We start from the raw sequence: 10,087 nt of genomic DNA, 5'->3' as shown, positions 1-10,087 counted from the left end.
AAACAAAATTTTATGTAATCTGTTCTAAGTATGCATCAATTACTGGCTGTGATTGTAGCAGAATGCTCCTGATATAACTGCGTTCATTAAACCCATTTATATCTTTGGATTATTATAGTTGATATTCAATACAGTGTACAATGGACATAATTTTTTTCAAATTATTGTAAGAGCATTTACCTTGATGTGAACAAGTCCCAAACAAACCATAATTCACTAAATATTAAGAGTCTGCTATCAAAGGCTGAGAATTTAAAGTAATGGAAAATATTATGTGGTAAGTCTAGCCACTACTTCCTTCTGTCTTTATTACAGATATCTGAACACACCTATCTCTATGGTTTAGACACATTTAATATTTACATCTTAAGAGCCCCAGAGGAAAAACATATGCAGATTTTGCCAGTAGCTTTGCTGGATCTTGGCTAGGCTTTTTACTAGTCAAATGTACTACAGACTTGCAGAATCTGTACGGTAGCTTTCTAGAAAATCAAGCCAAAACTAGTCCGAAATCTTTAGTTCTGGCCATCTGCTAGAAGCATCTGGTAGCTGGGTACATGCACCCACATCCAGAACGTGACTGCTCTCTCGCCAACTATGTGCCTAGGTAACTGCCAATATGTGCTTCCCCACTGCTAACATGACAACTGTCAAAAAGAATCTGAACATGTACGAATAAATCTAAATTAAACTAACATATTACTTTCCTAAGTTACAGCCATTATTTTTGTACATAATTGCTTGATAATGGCAATGATACAAAAGTCGCATGGTGAAATCTGTCTAAGGCTATAACAAGGATACCAAGGATCTAAGTATTTTGAAGACTTATTGGTAACATTTTAGTCTAAGTGTTTTCTCTGACAACTAGAAAATATATATGTAATACTAGCAATGTGTTACATCTTTATAAAAAAAACAGAATTGTACATGAAATATCTGATTTAAGAAGAAGAAATAAAATAAAAATCAGTTCTGGTTCTTTTTAAAGTTTCTTCTTCTTTGTCCAAGTACATAAAATTATATGTAGTTTAATGGACACACATTGAATACATTGCAAGAGGATTTGGAAAGCCATACTACAAATTAGAATATAAATGACAGGTTAAAAATACAAATGGTAAAGAAATGTGTGGCTTCCACTGAAATTCATTCTCTTGTCATATAATTTTCTAAAATCTCTGCTCACTAAAAAAAACCAATAAAAATTATTTTGTGCACTTTATATTAAGAGAAGTAAAAAATAGGTGGTAACTGTAATTACTGAAATGATTAATTCCTTTGTGAGATCAAAGTAACTTTTTGTCATCTTTTGCTGTGACATTTGTGAAAAGGAGAGATGTATTCAATGGCTAGGTAGCATATGATTAAAAGTTAAAAGTACATGAGAGACAGAACAATAGAAGGAAAATCTGAAATCAAAGACTAGAAAAGTAATGCATGATCATGATAGTAAACTACTAGACTATGGCTAAAGGAGAAGAATAAACCCAAGAATATTCGGAAATTGCCACAGCGACTTTTTTTTTCACTCTGTCTGAATCATCAGTTGTCCCTTTTCTTGCATTTAATATTTAAGCTCCATGGAGTAAAGATTGCAGTTTTGTTTAGCAGCAAGCGAACACACAAGGTGGTGTGGTCCTGGAATCACTGCTTTAGTTCCAATGCACAATGATGCTGCCGACACCATATTAATAATGGTAACAAAAATACTATTTCTATTAAGCTTTTTGATTTTGATTGACAAACATCTTACTGCACATACAGGTACTCCCAAAGTTGTCTGCCGTCCCATGGTCAGTGATGGTAATCCTATTTGAAATAGGCTAGCAAACATCCTAATATTTTTCCATCCTCCATTTTTTAAAAAATGTTTTACTAAATGTTCATTTATATCCATTGAAAAGTTATTCTAGAATAGCATATACAATAAATTAATATATATGTATATTCTCTTGGATTCCATTTAAATTTTTGCTTTCATCACATCTATTTTGAATACTGTACTTTCCAAGTGGTAAGATTTAATATATTGCAATATTTTTCAAAATACTGGAATGTAATTTTTGATTGATACAGGAATGAGAACTATAGTAAGATCTTAATGAATTGTATGTGGTAATAATTCCTCTGATATCTGCTAAATGCCACTAAAAGACAGTAAACAAGAACATTAGAATAGTAAGGTGGACTCAATTACTGAGAGAGAAAGGTTAAATCTCATGCTAATCTAGCTGATCATAATGTTTTTCTCACTCTATCTGTATTTGTAGATTAAAGTAACCTCAAATCACACAATGTCCATTGATATAAAGAATTTTCATGATTTATAAAACCTTGTCATTCTTGTAATGATCTAAGGCATGAGAACATGTCCTGTTTTACAGACATATTAAACATTGTAAGATTGTGGCTTTCCCTCAGGCAAATTTATTCCACTTAAGGAAAAAAATTAAAAGGATGTGTAACAAGTTCACAAAACAAATATAAACACACATGCTGAAATAGTTATTCAGATAGTTCCAATTGCTTCTAGGGTCGAATACCAGCTTTTCCATTTCTTTTACATCTTGCATGTAATGCTATTCAGGGCCAGCCTGAAGTTCTAAATACCAATCATTAGAAAAAAACTAAAGTAGATTTCCAAAATTAGTCAAGGTTCCAACAGAGAGCCCTAGCCATATTTTTCACAAATGTCCAGATATTTCAGGTACTCACTTTGGCGATTTTCAACCTAAGACATTTTACACCCTCAGCCACCCAAGTTGAACACCTCAGAAACACAAAATTTCTAGAAAATCCTCATTTGTCTTTCAATGTGAGGCTACATCTTAGCTATATGTAGGAATATAAAACACTAAGTCCATATTACAGTGAACTGTTAATTTGTATTTGTAAAGAAAAACAGAATGAAACTCTTTGCTCCAGGGAGTGGAATGAAAGCAAGACTGCATACGCTAGCACTTCCATTTTTACATTGCCTATATAATTTTCAGCAACCCTATCAGACCAGCTAGTACAGCTTACTTCTATAAATATTACTTTAGACCAATTCTGTTATGAAAATCTATTATATCTATTATGTTACATTTTTGTGCTTTAATGAAATATGTCAAATATATAAGATGGTGCATCTTTTTATTTATTGTGCTGTAACAAAAAATTTCCCAAGGAAGCACTTTTTTTGTTTGTTTTGACCATGGAACAAACACGGAAAAAATGCCTTATAAAATTATCAGAAAGATATTAAATGTTCAAACTTCAGTCAGTATATTTCCATAACCAACACTTAGAAAACCCCAAAACACCCCTAGGTGCTGTAACTAAAATCAAGTAAGTTATGAAATGTCTCATGCCCAATTTTTGGTTAGTGACATTTCCAGATTTCTGTCCATAGAACTGATCAAAGTGGTTATAATGACAAGAATTGAGAAGTGCTCTTTCCATTGATGTGTTTGAAAGGTAGCTTTGTATGAACAGCTGTGTTTTCAAAATGCTTGCCACCTCTAAATTGGTCCTTGTGAAGTGCACTGTTTACCTTATTGCCAGCAGGGCACATTGCACTGTAACTGCTGCATTTTTAGTTTTTATCACTGTCTCTCTAACTGCTGAAGTGGAAAAGAACGATTGCCAAAACCTGACGTGTTTCTTTTCCTTTCTGCCCACTCTGACATGGTTCTTAGCTGTCTGTTGCTCCAGTGATGAGAAATGTTGCTCAGTTTATTCATTCACTGAATGTCTTTTCCAGCTCAAATAATGGTGATACCCTCTCGTAAACCAAGTCTCCAGCTGTCAATAGCAGTAAATGAAAGAAACCTAATTAAGACATACCAATCATTGTTTACACAAGAAATAATTAGGCTGCAAAAAGTCACACACATCAGGGTGCGTTTTTCTAAAAGCAAGAGATGGTACCTTAAAAGCAAGAAATACACCATGTTTAGTAAGACATCAAGTCTTAAATGGGTGGCAACAGGGATGGACCTCCAGAAAAAAATAAATACACTGTTCACAGAGATATATATTTTAGTTTTAGTACATAAGTTGTAAGTACATGAAAACTATAACACAAGTGCTGAAGTACTAATAAGGAATACTAATTTATTAGATATAGACTCTATTTAGCCTTTTTATTTGCAGACATTAGGAAGCAAACAATTGCATCTGGATGAGGAAATTCAAGTACAATCAGAGTGCACACAAAGATTTATAAATGCAGCTGGGTAAAGAATTACATCAAAGCCTCCAAAACTATGATGCACAGTTCTTCCTGCTGCTTGTGTGAAAACATCTATCCCACGCCTCCGCTTACTGGCGATAATCAGCTGTGGAGCCTTATCTCTACAAGCTTCTCTACTGTGAGAAATCATAGGTACAAGTTCTAAGAATCACTTGCATCACATCAATAATCTTGAGAGGTCACCAAAATCCACTAACAAAGAGTTAATGATGACATACTTGCATTATTTGAAAGATCTTCTTTCTTAAAACAAGAAAGAAAATGGTTTCTGTGCACAGAAACCTTCGTGTATGTAAAGCTCAGTTACTTTAAAAACTACTCAAAGAAACAGAACAAATACCTTTCAGGTTCTCGCTGTCCTTCTTATTAGTACCTTTAATACTCGACATTCAATATAAAAAATTTTCACATGAAACCCTAGATGGTTCAAAGCACTCAGCTTTAAAGCTCCAGAACACATTAATAAAAACTCTGAAAATGATTGCTAGTAAGAGCATTTACATTCAATTTTTATTTAGTATTATCAGTACATATTTACTATTACTAGTACATTAATGAAGAAAAGAATCAATGCATTCCAAAAGTGTAAAGTAACACAAAGTTAAATGCTTATTTTCCAATACAAACACTTACCTCTGTGACACCACATTCTTCAAGGAAACTGAACTTTGGATACAGTTCATGCTGCTGAGTGCAGTTTACATGAGGTTTATTTTGTTACAGTGAATGACAGCTCACTTTTCATTTTAAAATTATTTGAAGACATCTCGAGGTCGGAAATTAGTTACATACACACAGAAACACGCACGTAATCAATGCAACCAGTTAAGCACTTATGCTGTGTAAATTGATTCTGGGCTTTGACTCCTTCAAGTGGGACTGGAAAACTTCCGTCAGCAATACGTTTTCTCATATTCTTAGTCAAGATGTAAACTGGAGCCACACTATAGTACTATTATAAACAAAAGAGAAAAAAAAATGTTTGCCACTCAAAGCATCATATACAATTTTTGCTGTTGTAATGTATCACTTTTTTATGTACTCTGTCATGTGAAAAGCACTACTGTCATATAATTTAGTTTTATGTTGTCCTGCCAGAAGCAGATGATCCTTATGGATCCCTTCCAGCTTGACATATTCTATTCTATGATTGTATGACCTCATAAGCCACCATGGATGTTCATTCTACTCCAGAAACATTCTTTTATTCCACACCTTGAACAGTTAAAAGCAAATAATTCTTATATAAAACAATACAAATATGCCACTATTTAAACAAAAAATGTTTCTCAATTGAAACAGTGCATTCTGGAATGATGGCTGCAGGCGGGAAGTGTCAACATTATTCTACAATCTGTTATTCAAGCTATTCAACCTCAGTGAATATTTTACACAAGACAGAAGCACTTTAACCAAAGAAATAAGAGAGATTTATGCTAGAACACCATATGAACTTGAGCTGGTGACTTACTAGCTAAAGAATTCACCAGAAAGAGAAAGGACATCAGACTAAATCATACCGAAGCGGAATTTCAACCTGGATCTCAGCTCTTCTTTTTTTGCTGCCTTTTTCAGAAAGCCTATCTAATATATTTGACACGGAAATATCCACCAGTGCCCTTACTTTTCGTTTGAGAATCCCATAGAAACTAAAATATAAAATCAGGAGTATAAACACAAATACAGGAGTATGTTGGTTCAAATGTGCTTTATATACTTTAAATGGTATGGCCTCTCAGGTGCCTGGGACACACATGAAAACTCCACCTTGGTCCATATTTTATTTTTCACAGTGGCCAACAGCAAATTTCCAGGGAGGAACAGAAAAACAGGCCAGAATACTTTCAGAAGTACCGCTACTGAGCAAAAGTCCCAGAGCATCATAGTGGGATCAAAAGGCAGTAGTAGTCTGTTGAATCTCAATTAATCTCCAGTAGCAGTCTGTTGAATCTCAATTAATTCACAATTCAGTTAAGGTTTTCAATGATCTTTCAATTATTTGAAGCATAAATTTTGTATTTGTCAAGCTACAAATACATTTTTAGTATACAATCCAAACGAAAATACAGTAGTCAGTGCGAAATGTGCTTCAAGAACATGTATCAAGAACATGACAAAAAAATTCTCCCCCATGTGGCCATCCACTTTTCTCCCTACATAAGAAATTACATCTGTGCATTTGGTATAGAATGATTTCTACTAAGATCTTTGGTAAATGTGACAGTACTCCACACAGGGGTATCACCTTGCCTCTTGGTGACAAAATTAAGAGCAAGTTGCAGGCATTAACTTTTCAACACAAACCTTTATTTTTCTGCAAGCCTCAAGTTCATCTCATTTCCCAGAGGAAAGGAACAGATCACATTTTTACTAGTATGTCCTAGTATTTAAGTATAAACTGGGCCATGTGCATAGAAACATACTATTGATCCTCAAAACAGCAGCATGTTTTCGGTATGTTTATCTCACACATTGTCTGCTCAGTCTATTAATAAACCTACATGTTTAAAATAAAGTATTAAATGTCCCTAAATGTACATAACACAAAGAACAGCCTCAAAGACTTGCCAAATGTACTTCAAATTGGCCCAATGCTTATATTACTTTACATAGTCCAACACCTTTCCTCTGAACTGTTACGGAATGCATAGGTGGTCAGTATGCCAAATTCTCCTGGGCGTGGAAAGGATACCTAAAGTCCAAACGCTTGACACTTGACTTTTGCAATTCTGCCTATCTATACCAGCAAACCCTTAAAATTTATTTATCAATGTCAATTAAGCATTGATCTTATGGTTTGTGAACAATGTCACTGTGAATTTTAACACTAAAGGCAAGGGGAAAAAGGGTATAAATGTGTATTGCAAAACAGTCTTCAGAAACAAAGCCTGGGTGAAGTAAGTCTATATTCTGAAGTAAATTAAGCAGTTAATGTGTACTACTTTCTATAAGAAAACACAGAAGCTTTTGTATTACATGCATTGGAACAAAATGTACACTCAAAGTTGGATTTATTTTACTCCACAAAAAGAAAGTACATACCAAAAATCTGGGAAGCACATATTTGATGCCACAAGATGCTAAGGTTTCAGTCTTAACTATAATTTGGGACCTGAAGGCAGTCTGCAAACTTCAGATTCTTGCAGAGCTACAGAGCAGAGAAGCAATTGCTAGTGTAATTTTTTTTCCTTATCACTCTGAAGACACTTTTCTGCTAATATTCCTTGCAATTGAGGTTATTGAAGCCAGAATAAGAAAGCCACTGATTAGCCCGAATTTGCCAAGATGACAAGCTATTTATTATAAGGTACTTATTTCTTTCTAAATAGCACTTTAAAGAAAAGAAAAAAAGTTTTCTTTCCAAGCAGCAGCTACAAAAAGAATTAAAAATTATAAAACCTGTGGATTTTCAATTTCATATATTTCTGTATAATTATCTCACAGGCTTGCCTAAGCATGTCATTAGGAATGTGTATTAATCCAACCATTCCATTTCCCTTTGATTATACATAAATTACACTCTTTATAGTTACAAACTTCATGTAAAAAAGTTAAATATTCATGCCCTGTAGGATTTTGCTCAGTATTTACATTTTAAAAGCCAACAGAACTTGGTCTGCTTTTAGTAATAACTGAAAGAAAAAAGAAAATATTTTAAAGGAGGATAAAAAAATCTCACAGATATATTTTGCTTTATCTTCATCTTTCTGTTGAACAATGCGCCACTGGATGTATGACAAGCTAAAAGTCTAAAGACATATTACTATATTAACTTAATTTATGCTATCTGGATACCACTATAATACTCCAGACACCACAGTCATTTTCTTTTCTTACTTGCAATAATTAACAGTAGAGAGTAAAAGATGGCTAAATTAATTTATAACTTTACAGTTTCTTATACTAATTATTTCCTCTTCTTGTATTTTAGGTCATCCTGTCATTCCTGCAAACACTAATCAATCATGGGATTTGAAGTTAATACTACTAAATAAATGAATTGTTTAATCTCCTATGACCATCTATACATACTTCATCTTCACAAAGCTCATCAATTTTATGTCATCAAGGACAAAGTGACCTTCATTTCCACAAAATGCTTCTTACTACTGGACAAGTTGGTTACATATATATCACTTATCCTCAGGAAGGAAGTCCTTCATGATTGTCATTTGATAAATGCAAGTTTGTGCTTTATTAATTGACCAGGTCATATTGAATTCCAAGACCATAATTGTGGAATACTAAAGAGTCTGCTACTTTCTTGAACATCTGAGCTAAGATGAAGGACCTGCAACTCAAAATTAATTTACTGCTTGGTCTAGTTACCACTGCTCTACTACAAGCCGTAGGAAGAAAAGCAGACTGCCCAGAGTCATGTATATGTGAAATCAGACCATGGTTCACCCCCAGGTCTGTCTACATGGAAGCTCCAACTGTGGACTGTAATGATTTAGGCCTTTTTCATTTTCCAGCCACACTGCCTGCTGATACACAAGTTCTACTTTTACAAACTAATAATATTGCAAAAATTGAACACTCAGTAGACTTCCCAGTGAACTTAACTGGCCTAGATTTATCCCAGAACAATTTATCCTCAGTGACCAGTATTAATCTTAGAAAGATACCACAGTTGCTTTCAGTGTACCTTGAAGAAAACAAACTTACTGAACTCCCTGAAGAATGTCTCTCTGGACTCAACAATTTACAGGAGCTTTATATTAATCATAATCTGCTTTCTGTGATTGCACCAGGAGCTTTCATAGGCCTCAATAATCTTCTCAGACTTCATCTCAATTCAAATGGTCTGCAAGTGATCAACAGAAAGTGGTTTGAAGCTACTCCTAATCTTGAAATTCTCATGATTGGAGAAAACCCAATAATCAGAATTGAAGACATGAACTTCAAGCCTCTTAGCAATCTGCGCAGCCTAGTTTTAGCAGGTATAAATCTCACTGAAATACCAGATAATGCTTTGGCTGGCCTTGACAACTTAGAAAGCATTTCTTTTTATGACAACAGACTTGTTAGAGTGCCCCATATCGCTCTTCAAAAGGCTACAAATCTTAAATTTCTGGATCTAAATAAGAATCCCATTAATAGAATACGACGAGGAGATTTTAGCAATATGCTGCACCTAAAGGAGTTAGGAATTAATAACATGCCTGAACTGATTTCTATAGATAGCCTTGCTGTTGATAATTTGCCAGATTTAAGAAAAATAGAAGCAACCAATAACCCCAGATTATCATACATTCACCCCAATGCATTCTACAGACTTCCCAAGCTGGAATCCCTCATGCTCAACAGCAATGCACTGAGTGCCCTGTACCGCAGTACAGTGGAATCCCTGCCTAACCTCAAAGAAGTCAGTATACACAGCAATCCCATTAGGTGTGACTGTGTCATCCGCTGGATTAACATGAATAAAACAAACATTCGTTTCAGGGAGCCAGAGTCCCTGTTTTGTGTAGACCCTCCTGAATTCCAAGGTCAGAATGTGAGACAGATACACTTTCGGGAAATGATGGAAATCTGTCTTCCCTTGATAGCTCCTGAAAGTTTTCCATCTACGCTGGATTTAAAAGCTGGCAGCCATATTTCTTTACACTGCAGAGCAACAGCAGAACCAGAACCTGAAATCTATTGGATAACACCATCAGGACACAAACTTTTGCCTAATACTATCTCTGACAAGTACTACATTCATTCTGAAGGAACATTAGACATCAGTGATGTAACACAAAGAGAAAGTGGCTTATACACATGTATAGCAACAAATTTAGTTGGGGCAGACCTAAAGTCAGTCATGATTAAAGTGGACAGCTCTTTCCCGCAGGCACACAA

At 34.6% G+C, this 10,087-nt stretch overlaps 2 protein-coding genes across 3 annotated transcripts in view; one reads left to right on the top strand and one right to left on the bottom strand.

Moving 5' to 3' along the window:
- The window catches only part of IMMP2L (inner mitochondrial membrane peptidase subunit 2), a 428,918-nt gene that overhangs the window by 236,606 nt on the left and 182,225 nt on the right, over positions 1 to 10,087 (bottom strand). The window lies entirely within an intron of this gene.
- LRRN3 (leucine rich repeat neuronal 3) overlaps positions 1 to 10,087 on the top strand; it is a 36,440-nt gene that overhangs the window by 19,894 nt on the left and 6,459 nt on the right. The window contains exon 2 of the mRNA XM_008632753.2: positions 8,172 to 10,079. Within this exon, the coding sequence (XP_008630975.1) occupies positions 8,523 to 10,079 (1,557 nt within the window). The 5' untranslated portion in view covers positions 8,172 to 8,522. The remainder of the gene's footprint in view (positions 1 to 8,171; positions 10,080 to 10,087) is intronic.

This window comes from Corvus brachyrhynchos, unplaced genomic scaffold (assembly GCF_000691975.1).
Source record: "Corvus brachyrhynchos isolate BGI_N302 unplaced genomic scaffold, ASM69197v1 scaffold32, whole genome shotgun sequence".
NCBI lineage: Eukaryota > Metazoa > Chordata > Aves > Passeriformes > Corvidae > Corvus > Corvus brachyrhynchos.
Note: the sequence above shows the minus strand (reverse complement) of the source record. Positions and strands in the feature narration are given on the sequence as shown.